The sequence below is a fragment of the Lepidochelys olivacea genome (genome assembly GCF_965140295.1).
Source record: "Lepidochelys olivacea isolate rLepOli2 genome assembly, chromosome: 21".
Classification (NCBI taxonomy): Eukaryota; Metazoa; Chordata; order Testudines; family Cheloniidae; genus Lepidochelys; species Lepidochelys olivacea.
Genome location: NC_140431.1, coordinates 15,512,560 through 15,531,256, shown reverse-complemented (window position 1 = coordinate 15,531,256; position 18,697 = coordinate 15,512,560). Strand labels below are relative to the sequence as shown.

Here is an 18,697-nt window from a genome sequence, read left to right as displayed (position 1 = left end):
GTGCTGTTTGATCCCACAACCGTGAAAGCTATTTCTCCAAGAGTGCTTTCAGGAACTGACCCTCTGTGATCTCCTGGGTGAGCTTCGGTGTGCTGACCCTGCATGCCCTGGAGTAGTAGGCAAGCTAAAGTAAAGCCCTCAGTATTTCATTTCATGTGAACTGGAAAGGCAAAGGAGTTTGTCAGGGAGGTGATGCTGGCTTTGAGAAGTCTCACACAGCAGCCAGGGGAAAACTTAAAATGATTGTATTTCTGCCCTCCCTTCTGAGAGCACGTTGCTGGAAGGAAATCTCAGTGAGTCATCTTGGTACAGAAGATTGTTGTCAGACTTCCCTATATTTGTTCACTCTTACCCCCATTGAAATCCACAGGGATGCTCAGTAGCATGTGCCCTCTCAAAGCAGCGACTGCCCCACTCAAACAGCTCCTTTGCTTTGCCATTTCTCCTGCCAGTCAGCTGCATGGAAGGACTGCCATCCTCGCTTGAAAGCCCTGCAAGCACTGAGCTGGCTGGCACTGCTCTGGAGTCAGCTTATTCTGATGTGGGGGAGGCAGCATGTTGTGCTGTCCCAGTGAACCGAAGGCTTTAAGCTGGTTTTGCAACGTTACATCATCTTCTGTAATACGCTCATGCTGACATTGATAGAATGCGCCTCTTTGTTCTCTCCCCCGGTTCGTTTCCCTTTGAACGCAATCCAAGTGGGATGTAGCTTCATCACTTTAAACAAAAAGGAGGATTCTCCTCATGAGGGTTAAGAGCTAACCTATTGCAGTGATGAAAGCAATTTCCTGCCTTTCTGGAGATGGTTCCAATTTCACATTTGCTCAAAGGAGCTTCAGATTTTTACTGAGCACAATGAGTCTTTGAAGTAAAGCTCCAGTTGGCTATTCCTGTATCTTAAATTCAAATTACTAGAGGATCTCGACTTCCTGGTTGTAGACAAGGGCTCAGAGATAGCCCTGCAAAGTGAGGTTCTGGGCACAGTCCGGAGAGGTCAGTGTCCCAGAAAGGCCACGTTACGACACTGTCACATATAATTGCATGCTCACATAGGGAGGCAGACATCCTGCTACCATGTAAGAACCTGAATAGAGCAGGGAGAATGAAGAACTTGGAATGTAATTGTTAATTGTGGGTAAACAGAGCTCAGCTGGAGTCTTTGTGGATGGACCTTCAAACAGCAGTTTGATTAGCAGAAAATAAGTTTGAAATCCACACGTACTAGCTGGTGGGAGAAGAGGGAGTGGAGGCTAGATGGTCACATGTATACATTTATTTTAAATATAAGCACCAGAATAGTGAGCATTTCATCACCACAGAGACATTGTTCTTGCTTGTAGCCATGAAAATGTGACTCTCAGGGTAACCATGTTCCCCTATTTTTACAGCAGTCACACTAACAGTGGGCTTGTCTGTATGAACACTTAGTTTTCAGCAATCTGAGGTGTAAATCTTCCTCGTGGTAAGTATGCATGTGGACCACAAAGCAGCTTAACCTGCAGAGTAAACAGGCCAATCGATGGCCTGTCAGTTCTGTGTGCTTCAGTGCATTTGATGCTGACAAACTACTGAGACTGGCCTACCAGAGCCCCTGGACTGACACTTATTCTTTTCATCAACTGCTTTTACCCATTCATAGCCTCACTTTACTGTGCTCCTCCTGAAGAAAGCAGCCAGAGTGACCTGGTGTTAATAGAACAAAGATAGATTCACCCTGACTGCAGCTCCTCTGTGCTGCCATTACGTTTTGACTTTGTTACTCTTGCAGAAAGTTCATAAGAACGCTGTCAGACCCTGCTGTGTTGTAGCATTTCTTGGCTGCCAGCCACTCATTAAGAGGGTATAAATTGCTGAGCTAGAAATGTTAAATGAGGCAATGCTTGTGCTGGACTGTTAGAAAAGCAGACTACTCACTATTGTCTTACATCTTTCCTGAAAGTGAGAGAATCGACACTGTCTTATCAGCTGAAAGAGAGGGTTAAGAGAATAAGCATTTTAATCTCTAATGTGTGAATGGCACTATGAAGACTAAAGCATTTCCCTGTGTGCTTGTGTGTCACTCCCAACACTGCCACCAGAGAGGAACCTGCTGACCCCCATCTTCCCCTTGCTTGCTAGTCTTGTATATTCTCTGCCTAGCGAACTGAAGTGGTGTCAGTTGAGCCAGTTCACTAGGTTTCCTTTACATGGAGGGCATAGAGGCGTGGGATGTGAAATGTTCCAATAATCCAACATCTTGGGTCATTGGCACGAGAGTTAATCATGTAATTTTCAGAAGGTTTCCTTCCATTAGTCATAACAAGTTTTGAGTTAATCTGGATCTGACCGATTTCCAAGTTCCCTGTTCCTTTGGTATTTGTCTTGCTCTCCTCCTGCTCTGTGCATCAGGTGTCCTCCAATAGACTGATTCCAACCAGAGTGAATAGAGAAGACTTGAATCCCATTGTAGCAGACTCTCTAGGGCTAGAGAAGCAGGTGAGAATCACACACAGTGCTTGGGCATACCGGGTAGAAAGCTTTTCTGCTCCATCTTGTGCTTCAGAATACTAGTTACTTGGCTCCCCCAATTCATGGACTTAGCCTGATGCTAAGGTAGCAACCAAAAAGCAGGGAATAGCATAAAGAAGAAAATAGCTGATCCTGAGAAATCTTCAGTGCATGAAGAGAAATGTGCACACAGTCACGCTCTTGCTGAGGTGATAGAGCAGTCCAGAATGTTTCCCTGACTAAATCTAAGGTGTGCTGATCTGACTGAAGGTGCAGGAACCTGGTTAGTGAAGCAGAAAGAAAATTACCATTTATGATGCATTGAATTCAATGCCCAAGCTCCCAAGATTGCTCCATTCTCCTAAAACAGGATACAGGAAACTTCCATTGAAATCAACGGAAGCTGCCCATATTGGCAGCAGAAGAGGGATCCCAGCATTTGGTGAGATATGTTTGCACTGAGCCCTCTTGAAATAGCTGGATGCTCTAATGCACGGATTCTCAAACTGGGGGTCATGACTCCAGGTCATGACAGGGGGGAGGGATAGCTCAGTGGTTTGAGCATTGGCCTGCTAAACCCAGGGTTGTGAGTTCAATCCTTGAGGGGGCCATTTAGGGATTTGGGGCAAAAATTGGGGATTGGTCCTGCTTTGAGCAGGGGCTTGGACTAGATGACCTCCTGAGGTCCCTTCCAACTGATATTCTGTGACTCTTCAGGGGGTTGTGAGATTATGTGGGGGTTGCGAGCTGTCAGCCTCCACCCCCAAACCCTGCTTTACCTCCAGCATTTATAATAGTGTTAAATATTTTTTTAAAAAGCATTGTTTTAATTTATAAAGGTGTGGGGGGGGGTGTTGTCGCACTCAGAGGCTTGCTGTTTGAAAGGGGTCACCTATAGAAAAGTCTGAGAACCAGTGCAAATGCATTGCCTTTGACTGATGCAGGCCCAAGATGCTGGAAATTTTGTTCATGGACAGCTGGATTGGACAGCTGTTCTGTAGCCCAAGTACCAAGAAAGGCAATGAGCAATTATAGCAGTCTCACTCAGGATCTGGTATTTGCTGTTGGCTTTGGGCCTGGCTTTTTGGCCATTACCAGGCTTTCTTTGAGTGTAAGAACTGGAAAGCTGGCTTTCCCCGCAGTGCTTCACCTTGCTGGGAGTGTACACGCATCTCCACACCGTAGTCAACCCCAGATGATTGTAGGTTGCAGTGCTGCTGAGGCCAGGCTGTGCTGAGTTGCTGGCATTCTGAGGTTTGGATCCAGTATCTGAACTGGAATATGAACATTGTCTCTAAATCAATATGTTTTCTCTCAAATACATGTCTCTCATTTTACAGCTTAGATCTATTTTATGTTTGTTCTATTCTTGCCAGCCACACAACTCCAATGAAACACTGCAGCTTAACTGAAATACCAAGAGGGGACGGCAGTTCTCTTGGTGTCTGTTTTGATGGCAGTATCGTAAGCGTATCAGTCTCTCAATATTTGTCAATTGAGATCATATTTGAGGCTGACTGCTCTGGCCTAATAAAGGTGCATGAATATTCATAGTGAGAGACCAGTTTGGCCTGGACAAATTAGGGATAGACTATGACTCATTTCCCTAGTGTAGGATATTGCCTCCCTGAGATTCACGAGGAGATTTCTTTCCAATTCCATTACACATGTTCATTGCAATGTGCTAAGGCCATTGTTTGTTCTTTCATATTGATGTGTAAACTGCACTCATTTTGCCGATCAGCTGAATGCTAAATCCTTTTGCAAATCCTCACTAATTTTCTCCTTGCACCAAATGCATAATTTACACTGCCATTGACACCAGTGATGAATTTGGCCCCTTGTATCAAATGTTCAATGCTACATAAAATGAATCGTGCTGGTGAATGTAAAAACAGACTGAGTAGCAGTAGCTGTTTTGTTACTTGTAACGAGCACATAATTTAAGTTTGACAACACTTACATTAAGCCACTTCCCTCTATTCACCCCTGCTGCTTATGTTTATCTTCCAAGGCTTTAGGGTTAGCTCTCCTGGTTCCTGACTTGTTCAATAAAGTACTTTGTCCCTCAGTTCCATCTTAATGGTATTTGCTACTGGTTTATGGCATGGGGATCTCAAATGCCCTTTGCAGCTGCCCTTCTCTTTAATACACAGGTACAGCCCTCAGACGCTGCAGGTCCCAGCCTGCAGTGGCCCCTCTGGTGACTCTGTCAACACTGGTTTATGTAAATTGGGTGTAGTCCTTCAGCTCTTGCCCGTACAGTTCAGGAAAGACTTGTTGCTCCAGTGAACAGAGGCCTCCTTTTTAATCCACCATATTGACTAAACTGCACAAATGGCATTGCCTTTCCAGTGGCTGCCTCCCCTCGTAACCCATCCACCGTATGCCCACGCACTCGGAGGAGCGTTTGACTCTTTGAATTTTCAGAGAACACAAGATTTTACACTGACGTGATCAAGGCCTAGATTTTTTTCACTTTTGAATTTAGGATTGTTCTTCTCATGCCTGTTTCGGTCTCTGCTCAACTTCCCTGCACCCATCTCCACGATACAGCCTTGTATCTAGCACATGCTTTGCCTCTGTTGGACTGGCTAGTGGTTGGTCCTGCTGGGAAAAGGAAACTGTCAAGTCCTCAGTCACTTCCTGTCACTTGAACTTGGCATGTGTATTGCCATTCGTGGCATAAGAAGAATATCATCTCTGAATAATGGCTGACATGCAGCTAGTGTCTGTGTTGCTCTCACTGCTTTTGCTTTTACTGTGTGTCTTCCATGCTTTCCTTCATCTTGCCTTTTCCCTCTCCTGTAGCAGCTATAACCGTACTAATCTCATTTTAACAGGTATCAGAGGAGCAGCCGTGTCAGTCTGTATTCGCAAAAAGAACAGGAGGACTTGTGGCATCTTAGAGACTAACCAATGTATTTGAGCGTAAGCTTTCGTGAGCTACAGCTCACTTCATCGGATGCATAAGTGAGCTGTAGCTCACGAAAGCTCATGCTCAAATAAATTGGTTAGTCTCTAAGGTGCCACAAGTCCTCTTTTTCTCATTTTAAGGTATTCATCTCTATATTGCCCTGGGTCCATTGATTTCTTTTGTTAATTGAGAATGCTGTGTTCCTAGTATGCCTGCTGTTTAGTGTGGCATCATGAAGAAATATATTTCTCTATTTAAAAAAGACTAATCCATTGGGAGCTGGGTGGCTTGAGGCACTGAATTTTCACTGACTGAGATCGGTGCTCAAATTTAGCTTGGGTGGCTGAGAGAAGAATTGAGTGGTGATTTCGGAGGGGATGCATGAACACATGCACTTTGGCACGATTGGTAGATGACCAGGCACCCGAGTAGAAGATGCTGCCGTTCAGGGTGGCAGAGTGGTGAGGGACACAGGATGGAATTGCAGGTCTGCAGCAGATGCACTGATAAAACTATGTATGTGCTTTAGTCTTCATATGGGGATGGATGGTACTTGGGTAGAGAGTGAGGCAGATCAGAGGACTGTAAGGTACAGGTTAGCCTTCCCTTTGCTGTTGGAAATAGCTCTGCAGCCTGGAGAGTGTAGGACAGTAGAGGTAGCGTGTGTTGCAGTCTGTATTTTTAAGATTCCTCTACGCAGCTCTACTACAAGAACCCGCTTCATTACACAAAGCTGCTTTTCTTTGAGCAGGAGGTCACATGAAGAGGAAGAATTCGAGATCCTTAGTTGCCCCGGAGCTGCCTTCAAAACCATGGTCCCTGTGGCCAATGTGCCATTGATGTCAAACTCTCTTGTAAGGAAAGTTCAGGTACTGTGCCCAGGGTTACCATGTGTGGCTTTCAAGGACAGTAAGATGGAACACAGCCTACAAGGGAGAGCTGCCATTCTTAATAAACCAGCTGTTTGAGTGGGTTTAGCCTGTAGCAGAATGAATGGTGCCTGAGGCTTCCTTTCTAATACTTCAGTGTGTTGTCCAGCCTCTTGTGTGCTTTCACATCTCTCCACTTCGCTCACATTGCTGATCTTTTTTTTAGTGCTTGTGAACTAAATTCACACTTGTGGCCTCTTATATCCTTGGTCTGTTTTGTCTGTCTTTCTGTCCACTCTGTCTCACTCTCTGCAGAACCTCCACCAGCTCAAACAGATTCACGCCCTGAGGCAGATGAATGAGCAGCTGTTGGCCGAAAACAGGGCCTTGACCCGGGTCATAGCCAGGCTCTCAGCATCCACCGAGCCCCCAGAATCAGAAGAGCTATAGCTTCTTCCCCTCCAGTTCACCTCGCCTCCTTCCTCTATTCCAGGCAGGTCTTTACTGTTGTTGTCTGAACTGTCCCTTGCCCCTTTTAACTCTTCATGAAGGTGTTTGGTAAGCCTGTGGCTCAAAACACAGCATGTGGCAAAGGGGTGGTGGGCAAAGGATTCCCCCCACCCACTCTTAAAAAAACCCAACCTTCCAGCATGACATAATTCTGTGTTTGAACCCAAGGTTTTAGAGTACACTGCATTTGGCTTCTCTGCTCTTTGCCCCACTTTGGAGATGCTGGCCTCATCGCTTTTGCAAATCACTCATACTCCAGGGATGAGGTTTCCATGTGTGGGCTTGGGATTGGAGAGCATAGTCTTGTGTAAATGGAAGACTTAACCCCCTTCTCCCCCCCCCCCCACTTTCTCAAAAACTGCTCAGCAAAGGACACAGTAGGGGCTGGAATGGATAACAAACTGCTACTCAAAACCGGAATATTTGTCCTCATGCTCTCCTGGGACTCTTCATGCTGATAAATGGACATGTTACTCGTTTTCTAAATTCCAGTGAGTTTGCTAGCACCGTCCATTATATCTTAAAGTGGGAGCATTTATTGCAGCGTGTAATTGATCATACCAGTTATTATGAGGAGTTGTTATTTCACCTTGGTGTAGCTGTATCAGAGGTCAGTAGCTAGCAACTAATACTCACCGCCTGTGACACCAGGATTGTCTCAAGTCAGAGTTAACGTCCTCCTGGGGAGATTGTGAATAAGCATTACATGTCTTAAGTGAGAGAGCTGTTAATAAAAGTCTGGCACTTAGCAGTTGAAAGCTGTGTTCTTTTTAACTTTACTTGTATAAGGAAACAGTTTGTCCCCCTCTGTGTTTTGAAAGGCACGCTTTGACTGGGACTTTAATGCAGCATTTACAATATCCCCCAAGCAATCTGTTTAAAGGTTAACATGAACAGGTAGGAGGCATGCAAGATGCATTTGCTTTTTTCACAATTGTTAAATTTACTGCAGAGCAATTACTGTTAGCCCCAAAGTTGTCTGTTTTGATCAGCTTTCCTCATCACATGCCAGGCAGTTAGGTCTCTTCTGTCTTGCTTTTTCTTGCTCAGTGTTAAAATTAAGAGAACTAAAAATGTAAATCCTAACTGTCTCCTTCAAGCCCCTGTCAGTCTTGTGTCAGGTTAGTTCAGAGGTACATGGGCACACTCAAATATAACTAGGGAGGCAATGTGTTCCAGCCCTTGGAGCTAGGAGACTTATCCGTATTAGAAATAAGGTACAAATCTTTAACAGTGTGGGTGATTAATCACCGGTAGAAACTACCAAGGGAAGGGGTGGAGTCCCCATCTCTTGAGATCTTCAGATCTACACTGGATGTCTTTCTGGAAGATGTACTTCAACTAAGCCAAAGTTTAGGCTCAGTACAAGCATACCTGGGCAAAATTCTCTGGCCTGCATAACAGGATGTCGGACTAGATGATCTAGTGGTCCCTTCCTGGCTCTGCCACTCATTTATCACCTTAAACGGGGAACCTAGCCTCAGTTTCCCATCTGGAAAATGAAGAAAATGATGGTTACCCCCTTTCTAAAGTATCTTGATCAACGAACGAAAAGTGACAAGTATTTTCATCCCCATTAACCACTCCATATGCCAGGACGACGGTGCCATTTCTCAAAGGGTTTTATTTAATCCCCATCCCTTCGAAAGGTCCCCATCATTTTCTCTTTCCAGTCACACCCTCACTTGTACCTGACATGTGACAGATAGGTGAAGTGCATATGCAATACTTCAACATGTAGGATTCGCTTTACCATCTTGTTACACCAGTCGAACAACGCTGGAAGGGATGGCCTGAGGACTGAATTCCCACTGCTGTGTTGTTTCCACTCGTTTTGGTTTTGTATTGACCATAAAAGTGTTCAGCTGCCTGTCCTAATCATTGTCAATCTGCTTTGTGTCTAACTTACTTTACAAAACTCCAGTTTCCTTTACAGTGAAACAAATAGGGAACCAGTACATTCAGCAAGTAAGGGTGAGGAAGGGGGGATGGTATTTTAAAAGCTTGGCTTTCTGCAGTCAGGTCTGTTCTACTTTCAGAAGCTCCCTTGGGAGTAGTTGATCTTTGTGCAGGGCTGAACCTTTTTAAAAGTACTTGGTTTATTGTTAAAGTTGCATTCTTACTGGTGCAATAAATCGCAAAACCTTGGTGGACCTTGCTTGTAAAACATGGGCAAGGTCCGAGCTCCCTGTAAGCAGTGAAGATTGAGACACTGCGATGTAACCTCTTCACTCCTTTTGGGAACCCATGACAGATTTATCTGTTCCCGAACCAGGAGACACCAACTGGAGGGTCCCTGGCAGCCATTTGGGTTTTTTCAAGACTTCACAATACACCAAACAGAGATGTAGAGAGGACACCTGCTTCTGGGAAGCATTGCTTGTCTGGAAACTGAATCCTGACATGCAAAGAGGAACCAATGTGATTAAACTGCCTAGGTCTGTTGACCTGACAGTTTGTGTATGGCAGTGCTCAGTCTTGCTTTGGCTGCAAATTGAGTTGGAAGGCAGGAGAGAAGCACCCAGATACCAAATGCTTTCCCTGTGTCACACGGTCTCTTGGGACTACAGTGATGTACAGTATTCTCTATCCACCTAACAGTGGCAAATTAGTTGTTTTTTTAATTGGTAAAATTGACCTATTGCTTAAATTCCAATAAAAATACTCCAAACAAATGCTTGCCTTTCAAACCAACACACAGCCCACCAGCACAACCGTTCAAAACAAAAGATCACTCGTTAAATCCCCACCCTACCCTTGCAACCCACAACCACATTACGTGCACCTCCTGCCCGCATACAAACCATGTAGCCTTTAACTTGGACAATGTGGCGTTGTTACCTTCTCTTTGGCATGTTGAATGTCATTGTGCAGTGGTAGACGTTTGTGCGGGCAGTGTAGATTTGTAGTTGTTTAAGCATGCTTTGTTGGCTTCACTGTTAATGGAGGGAATTGCTTAAGTGGAAATAGTGTGTAATAGTGTGTTTCACTTTTGGGAGTTGTCTGTTGACAGCAGTGTTAATGTAGGTGACCTAATGAGGAAGTAGGGTGGTTGTTTTTCCAGCTGTTTGTGGTATGAGCTGAGTTTGCATGTAATCTAGTGAATTCTTGGCTCCTTATGGGTGTGCTGGATTGTTCGCACTTGAGCAAAATCAACCGATTCTTAAAGATTTGTGATTTTGTTTGGGGGACTTTCCGAGGTATTTGAAGTCCATCTGGAAATTGATATTAATTGACATGGATAACTTATCAGTGTTGCCTATCATTGTCCTTACCCTATCCAGTTTTCAACCGATTGTGGCAACCATGAGTCCAGCTATCCCAGCTTAGTCTATACCAGTGTGATCCATGAGAATTCTTTTGTAGCACAGCTTACTGTAGACAAGACTAATCTTGTTGGATGTAAACTGCCCTGTCCTCTATCTGGAATTTCTGACTTGGCCATTTAAAGTTGACCTTCAAGGGAAAAAATGGGTTTGTGCCTCTTTCAGCTTTGTGTGGTGGTACCTGGAAGACTTTGAACAAAGGTACTGTTTACCCTGGAGGACTGGTGCACTGACATCCCCAGAGGGGAAAGGAAGAGCCTGCCGCTGTTTTGATTTTTAACACCTGTTAACTGAAATTACTAATGAACACTGTGCAGGAAGGAAGGATTTGCTCGGTCAATGTCTTCCTCACTCCTTCAGGTGCAGTATGAAAGCTTGCAGTACACAGCCCTGAGATCCTCCAGAAAAGTCAGGGATGACCAGACTTGCGTCTGAGGTTTTTACTAAGGGCTTGTCTACACTTACCCAGGGATTGACGCATCGGCGGTCAATTTAGCAGATCTGGTGAAGACCCGCTAAATCGACCACAGATTGCTCTCCCATCTATTCCTGTACTCCACCGGATCGAGAACAGTAGGGGGAGTCAACAGGAGAGCATAGTGTGGACGCTATTAACATAAACCTTTCCTGTCTCCTTTGTCTATCATAAAGAGGCAAAAACAGGGCACGCACATAACTTTCTAAAAATACTTCAGGTCACCCTCAAAGAAAGTCTGTCAGTTGTAACTAGCCTTTGGCAATCGATTCACGATCTAATGGTCAAGCTTTAAAATGATTCCCTCATCCTAGCCCTGCTTTTATCCTGCTGCTTTACCCATTTCATGTAGTGCTGGCATAACTTTAAGAATGCTGTCTCCGAGCCTCCCACTCGGGGTCCTTTGGCTCGTCCCCGCATCGTCATTCCAAAGAGCTGCCTCTCTGTCCGCATCTGTTCCCATCTCTCGAAAGGGCTGATCAAAATTGCAGAGAGTTTTGGAAAATCTCATAAATGTGCTGACTGCCCCCAGCAAGCAGCAGATGGGAAGTGTTTGGTACTGAAAGCACTCCATGCTCATCCTCTGTCACTCCAGCTTGAGAAGCATGTGAGCTGAGTCTCCTGAAATTCTGTAATTCAGTGTGTATGTTCCTTTCCACGGGCCGCTGGCTTCCATTAGCCTGGTGAGGCTTTTGTGACTGAAACAATGAGCCGTGTAACCCTTGCCCTGCCTTTGTCTTTGTACAGGTTTTGACAGAGCTGAAGTCAGACAATCAGAGGCTGAAAGATGAAAATGGAGCACTCATCCGTGTCATCAGCAAACTCTCCAAGTAGGAAGTCGGAGGGAAGGAAGGAGGGGGCTTTTGTGCACAAGCTGCCAACCCTGCCACCCAACCCCCAACCGCCTCTTGCCCTCCAATCAGAAGTACAGCAAGCCTTTCAGCTGTGGGAACAATGCACCTCGCACTCCCCCTGTCCCGTCCCCTCATTGTACATTCCCTTAGCACCCCTCTGAATGCACCCCCCGGCCATTTTATTATTTTTAATTTAAGCATGTCGTGGTATCTTGGACATTTTATTCAAGGGGAAAAGAAACATGCGAACTGGGTTTAAGCTGCCAAAACTTCCTGCCACAAACCCAGCCTTGTCCACATTGGACTCCAGTCAGGAGCAGAGAAGCTTCTACTGTAATAAGTGATACAGAAATGACTCTGTCGAAGTGATCCAACGGGTCCAGAACCTTTGTAGCTGGGGGCGGGGGGACATGAGCGGAAGCTGTTACACTGAGGATGTACGTCAGCTGCCCACTTGGCATTGGGGAGTCCGGTTACAATGTGATGCTGTGAAAGCCACGAGGGCTTGTTTCTGTGACAGACTGTGATGACAGCTGCTTTGCACGGAGACTCTGTTCTCCTATCGTCCCAGTAGCTGACTCTATTTAATGTACGATTTTAAATTGGTTTGCTATCTTCATTTCTGAATCCCAGTTTCAGACCCCCCCCTCTTTGCCCATGCTTCGTTTCTGCAGCCCAGGTGATCGTGGGTCGCTCTGTACTCCTTCCACAGTTGCTATCTCAGTTACTATCCAGGTAATAGCATCTGCTAATTGCATCTGGGCTCTCTCCTCTTGGGGTAAGATTCATCGCTGATATTGGCCGGGGTCTCTGATGAAGGAGAAACTGAAGCAGCAGAGGTCACCTGCTGCCCCCACATGCACATGTAACAAATCTGGGTGTGAATATCCAGCAGGGAGGTACTCATGCACAAGTAACTAACCCCCATCTTCTTCCAGTAGCAACAGGATGAGCATTTGTCTGTTAGTGTTACTTACAGGATAACACCCTGCAAAGTACTTGGAGCAGATGTCTGGTGTACTCGTTTTCATTTCCAACAAGAGCAAAAACGAATGAAAATACAGGTGTATTTTGAGCTGGCTTTAAAGGGGGTGAGGGTGGAGAGGCTGTATTTGACTACGTAAAGGATAGCCCGGCCTTTGATGGCAAATCCTAACACAGCTAATACAGCAAGGTTGAGGAACCTTAAGCAATGATCAGTTGCCAGCTGCATGTCATTACAGGGTGCAACTGTTTTCATTTAATAGCGGCCAGAATGAGCCAGTGTGGGGTGTGTACTGGTAACCAGATCTGTGGGGTAAACTGTTTTGATTGCTGGAAGCTAGCAACAGGATTTGACCTGGATGAAAACCTCAATGGACTCTCATGTCCTGTGTACTTAGAACAATTTGGAAGTGTTCACTTCCAAGGGCATTAAGAAGGTGACTCCTCCAGATGTTACACACGTCTCTTTCTAGCTTCCAGTGGAAGCCGGGCATTAACTTGTTAACACATCTGCTGAGCTTACTGTTAGAGGACTACTTGTGGTGGGTTCAGGAAGGGACCCTCCTTCTTTAGAGATTCCAGTGCTGGCGCAGATGATGTGAGTCTAGCCACTATGTTGACGGGGACAGATTAGTAACTTGAACATGGACATTATTCTCATCATTGCTCAACAGGGTAAAGTGTAACTCTGTCTTTAGCATCTCAGTTATTGCTTCAGTAGGTGTTGGCCTGAGGCAAAGTTTCTTATCTCCCTTCCGTTTTTTTGTTTCCAAAACTTTGTTTTGCATCCACCATCCTCTCAGCTGAGCAGGATGACAAGACCCACTTCGGAGCCTCAGTGCTACCCCTCAGTTGGCCAGTGGCATCACTTGTGGGTGACATGAGACACCACTTTTCCTCCTAACGCATTGAGTTGTTACTACTGCAACACATCTAGTCTGGAGGGGAAGAGATCAAAACCAATAATGGCACCTGGGCCTTCTGCCTACTACTGTCTCTGAGCCAGGGATCCATTTTATTCCTTCTAGAACTTCACAGCATCAGGAATTAAAATGGGGCAAATGCTTATCTGGTTTAATTCCTCACACCTTTTCCAAGCGCTGCTCTCCTCTTGTAAGCAGTTGTTCTCTGGGGTTTTCCCCATCCCCCTGGAATTTTCATTTCATGGCCCACTTCTTGCTTCAGATTTGGACAGTTAAGTCTAGATGTGACAGGAGCTTGCTCTCTTCCTATGTATATGGAGGTAGAGGTTCTGCACCTGTCAGTGGGCTATTGAGAGCAATGCCTTTCTGCTGGCCGGTATGCTATTACAAGTCTCTCATCAACACGTTTTCCATTGGACAAGAACCACTGTCTGTTTTTTCAACCCATTCTGCAGTATTCCATTCTGCACTGTGAGTTTGCGACTACCTACCTGGACCATTAAAAAGTCTAAATTCAGGGAATCTTTCTTCTTTACTGCACTTGATCCTAACAAAGAATCTGCAATAGGTAATATGGGATGCAAGAGGCATGAACCTCATGTAGTACCATGCGAAGCCGAGACATTTTAAATTAGGTGTCTGTTTAGTACTAGGTTTATCATCCTAATCTCTGTCTAGGTTAGAACTCAGATCATGACTAGCCAGAGCTACAAGCGTTCCATTGTAATACAGTGCTGCTGTACACCAACTCGGTCAGAATGTTTCTTGGGCTCAGTTGACCTTTGCTGACTTAACTATCCCACTGAGGAGATACGATGCGAGACACATGGCTTTCTATGCTCAAGGCTGAGTGCACAGAAAGCAGTTTTTAAAAAAATGTTTCCTATTTTAATCCATAGCATTTGCCAGAGGTCTCCCCTAGAACACACGAGAGCTTTTTCCAAGCAATTGCTTGGGGGTAAACCCATTTTTATCCAAGAAACTTATCATAACTTGTAGCTGCAATAGCTGAGGGACAATTTTAATGTGCTTCTTAATTTATATAGCAGGCTTTCCTGATAAATTATTTTCCCATAACAAGCAGAATTCACACCTGTCTTTTTAACTGGCAGTGAAATCTAGAGAAGTTTCTTCTAGATAAAAATTGCTGTTTTTTTGGCATGCAAGGCTTAGATTTTAGCCAGGTTGTATGCAAGGATGACCTGGCATTGCAGTGACTCCTAGAATTTTCTCTGTCAAATAGAAATTTGGTGAGGAGGAAAACATGGAAGTTTAGATCTGTGTGTTCTACACACACTTGGGAAAGGTGGAAAGTGCAGGGTTTGTGTAAGAATTCTGTTTAAATTGAGAGAGGAGTCCTCTGCCTCTTACAGCTACTTCCCCACCCACAAAAGACTTACATCAAAGCTGAACTTCAGAAATACTCTCGCACCTTTTGAAGTGCTTGCACATCTCTTATAAATCCTTATGCTGCAAGCTCTGTGCAACTCTACCTTTGACTAGCTGGACCACAGAGGTAACAAAGGACCACAGACATAACCCGAAAGGAGGAAGAAATGTTCTTGAGCGTGGACTCGGGTTTCAGTTTCATTGCTCACAAATTGCGAAACTAGGGTTTATTGAAGTGGGAGCAGGTCTGTTTGTCAAAGGTGAGTTTCGGGTGAAATCAAAGGCTTGCTAAGAGGTGTACCTGAGGTGTTGGAGTGTGCAAAAAAGTGCTCTCCACTTGCATAGGGAATGTAGCTAGTCTTGAAAGCTGCCAACGTGGGACGGATCTGGAGTGATGGGCTGTATTGGCTGGAGATTAAGGTTGGTGTTCATATTTTTGAGAAAATGTGAATGAATTGGAGGTCATTGCATGGGAGTGACTTCTGAGCTATTAAAGGACAATGCATTTTTTAAAAAGAGAACAGAGGCAAAGCTGAGTCTGTATAGGATAGGGGTATTGTCAGTGTGGCTTCAGTTCTGTCACACCGTAGGACTGGAGATTTTATCTAATGGATATTGATGTGCAACAGTAGTGACAGCAGCTCTCTGTACCAGTATTGATCTGCTGTGCGTTGATGTAGTGAATTGATTAGTCTAGAGAGCAGGCCAAATGTGCCTCAGCCAATCAGAGAGCAACTTATCTGCAGTGGTGCAGGTTTTTATAAGCATACTGCACTCTTACGAATAAGGTGGTTTCAGACTGGTTAAGGGTTTTTGTATCTTTTTAGTTTTGATCAGTGAATAAGTCGGCCATACAGAAATCGGATTGGCTGGCACAGTCTCTGGGTAATTTTACAGCACTTCCATTTCATCACAAAGTGCTGTAGATAGAACCCAGTTGGTTTGGGCTTTCACCAGCCAGTACAGGTCTTTCTCCCTTATCGCTGTCAGTCACAAGACACTCGAGCATGACCAATAATCAGTTGACACAGTGCATGTGACACAGGTATTGTACTACTCTCTTTGAATTGTGAAGTGTCTGTTGGTGAAAGGTCAGTTCAGTCCCAACTTTGTTTGGAGGGACCTGATTTAAAGGCGTCAGGATTATGTCCATTGTGGAAATGTGTCTCAGAATGAAGAGTCTGCTAATCTGGGCTAGTGACTATTGTGCTCGAGTCTAGCTGGTGGGAAGCAAGTTAGGTTGTTTTCAAAGCCATTCTGTACAAAGCTTGTCAATCCATAACACATCTCAGCCCCCTGCAGGAGAAAGGATGTTCCAACTCTAATTCTACCTATCATTCTTGGGGATGAGCGAGCTGGTAAGAACTTCACCATGTTTGCATGGGATAGGTTGAAGAAATCTTGCCATTGCTAATAGAGGACATTCTCCTTGCTGACTGCAATATCTAGGGTGAGTCTCCAGCACCCGATAACATAGCCTTCATCTCTGAGGGCCTTTCTTGGGTTTGTCTGATTCGTCCATCGGCTAGGTAGAGCCTCTAACTTCCAAGGGTAACGGAGTCTCAGGCCACGCTTTGAAATGCTGGTCATGTTATACATATGCTTTAAAGTTTCCACTTTTCTTCTTTCCTGTCCTCCTCCACCAAATGCCAAAGGCCATAGCTCCTATTGCTTTTTCTAGGCTATCGCACTGCTGATCTGTTCAAGGTGCTTAAATGTTATCTCCTTGTTTCTGGCTCTGAAGGGACAGCCCGAAAAATTCCAAGTGACCTCGCTGGGATAAATCAAGTGCAGATTTGCACTGAGCCAGCAAAGGGACTATCCTTACCATGATTGGGTGTTGAAAACAAATCTAGGTCTGGGTGCTTTGTGGTGCTGAGCGGAATTCAGAGGTGGTCCACAAAATATGGCTGTGTGGAAAAGGTATGTGTTCTCAACCATACAGGCCTTCCTTAATTCAGAGCCACCAGCATCGGTGTTTAGGGTTGCTTAGTTTCTTGTCTTCGGCAATAACTTACTGAAGAAATGCTCCCTTTTGCTAGCTAGTGATCAGGTCGTTTGATGCATCGGGGAGTTCTCTTGCATAGACTTGTCCAGAGCCCATTTCAGAGGGAGGAAGAGTTGTCTTGCCCCCAGTCTGAGGTTCACTTGCAATTGTTCCGGGGTAAAAGGATCTGGTAGTGACTGATCACTACCCATAAATGCAGACTGTGGAAGGCCTCTGTCTGCCTGCTGTTGCTGTTAACAGGCTGATAAGCCATACTAGACTGCAGGAAGGCGAAGAGAATGAAGACTGTCCGAGCTTTGCAGCTGTCATTGGTGAGAGGAATCTCTGAAGCTGGAATTCTTGTCTGACCCTTCCAAATCGACTCTGGCTGTATTCATGATCCTTTGTTTTGCAGTAGGTTCCCTTTTTCCATACTTCCATCTTGGTTATGCCCTTTCCCACTGGACTGTTACCATCTGGAAGCACAGAGCAGCTCCTGAAGCATTCCTGGAGCCAAGCGTTTGGAATCAGTAATTCTCCTCGACTCTCTCTGCTTTCGCTGCCCTCTGCAAAGACGGATTGATGTGGGAGCTGAAGTGGGTTCTAGCTTAGAAAGTAAAATGGCCTTTTAAGAAAAAAAAAAGGAATTGAAATAGGGTTGGAAAAAATCCACAGTGCTAATTTCCTGAATGACTGCTTAGCTCACTGAAGTGTTTGTAGTTAGACCTATCTTTGAGGTACTGTGGAGTCTCCAGCCCCTGGGAGCATCCCATGAGCAGTTCACAGAAAGCTGCGCCTGAAATTCAGACCAGATTTAGAGTTGATTCTTCTTCCTCCTTCAGTCTCTTTCCCCTAAAGGCCAATCTCCTAATTCTGCCTAGGGTGAGAATTGGTTACTTGATTGATGTGGTTCTTTAAATAGTTCCCTGGGCAATGATCTGGCTGCAGCAGGGCAAAACACCTGGTGAGCTTCGTTTTCCTGAGCATATCCTGTCGAGGAAGCCAGGCGTTTGCCAGGGAGTGTGCTCGCTCCTAGAACGCTAACCCTTGGAAGAGATGAATTGACTGTGGTGTTGGTGCGTCACCTTTCCAAGCAGTAAGTGTGCTGTACTTACCTTTCGTAAGGAGAGTTTTACAGCTCGTTGTAAATACACTACTTGGAGAAAGCTTATGAAATGGTGGGGAAGAATGTATTTTTATGCAACTTTGAGTGGCCTTTCAAACCTTGAGACGAACGATTTGTTTTACTGGTGGTTGTTATATAGTATTATGTGTTTGAAAGTTTGGGAATAATATTCACAGCTATATGATGCTTGTAAACACAACAGTATTTATAAATGGATAAAATAAAACAGTGTTTTAACTTTTGCCTCTCAGTCTGTCTAGCAGGGTGTGGAATGGTGACTATGAATGCATACAGACCTGATGATTCTCCCCATAGTCAATGAGACACAGGGTAGGGCAGACTTGGGATGGGTCTTTCCCTTCTGCTGAGCCTCTTACATTAAAGATGAAGTTAAAAGTACAGAAAACGTTCTGTCCCCTTTATCACTCTCGTGTCTCTCAAAGGCTTACCAGAAATTTCCTTCTGGTTTTGTTTTTTTGCATTAGAAATACCTGGTCCTGACTCACTTGAGGGCAGGACAAACTTCAGTTCTGGCTTCATCCCATTGTTACCTCCCTGGGGAAGACTGATTCATTTTTTGCTGTTTAATTTGATCTGGGGCAACTGACCAGTTTGTCCGTGTGTTTATAAAAAGGCTTCCAGAGCATTATATCGGGAGCACAGTTATTCTCGTTCAGTAACGTTCTACTAACGAACAGTCGCGTCCAGTTCCCCAGCAAAAAGAGGGGAGTGAGATCACCGTCATTTTGATTTTTCTGTCGTTAAACAAAGCCCAACTTCTTACAACCAAAGGCCCTTAGAAACTCCCTCCATCCATAAAGTAGTAGCAAAGAGCACTAGTTCACCTTTA

At 44.9% G+C, this 18,697-nt stretch overlaps 1 protein-coding gene across 4 annotated transcripts in view; it reads left to right on the top strand.

The window, feature by feature from the left end:
- PPP1R12B (protein phosphatase 1 regulatory subunit 12B) overlaps positions 1–18,097 on the top strand; it is a 177,694-nt gene extending 159,597 nt beyond the window's left edge. For all 4 annotated transcript variants that reach the window (XM_084611109.1, XM_084611108.1, XM_084611107.1 and 1 more), the window contains one exon: positions 11,332–18,097. In XM_084611109.1, coding sequence (XP_084467235.1) covers positions 11,332–11,418 — 87 coding nt within the window. In that variant the 3' untranslated portion in view covers positions 11,419–18,097. The remainder of the gene's footprint in view (positions 1–11,331) is intronic.
- The last annotated feature ends 600 nt before the right edge of the window (positions 18,098–18,697 follow it).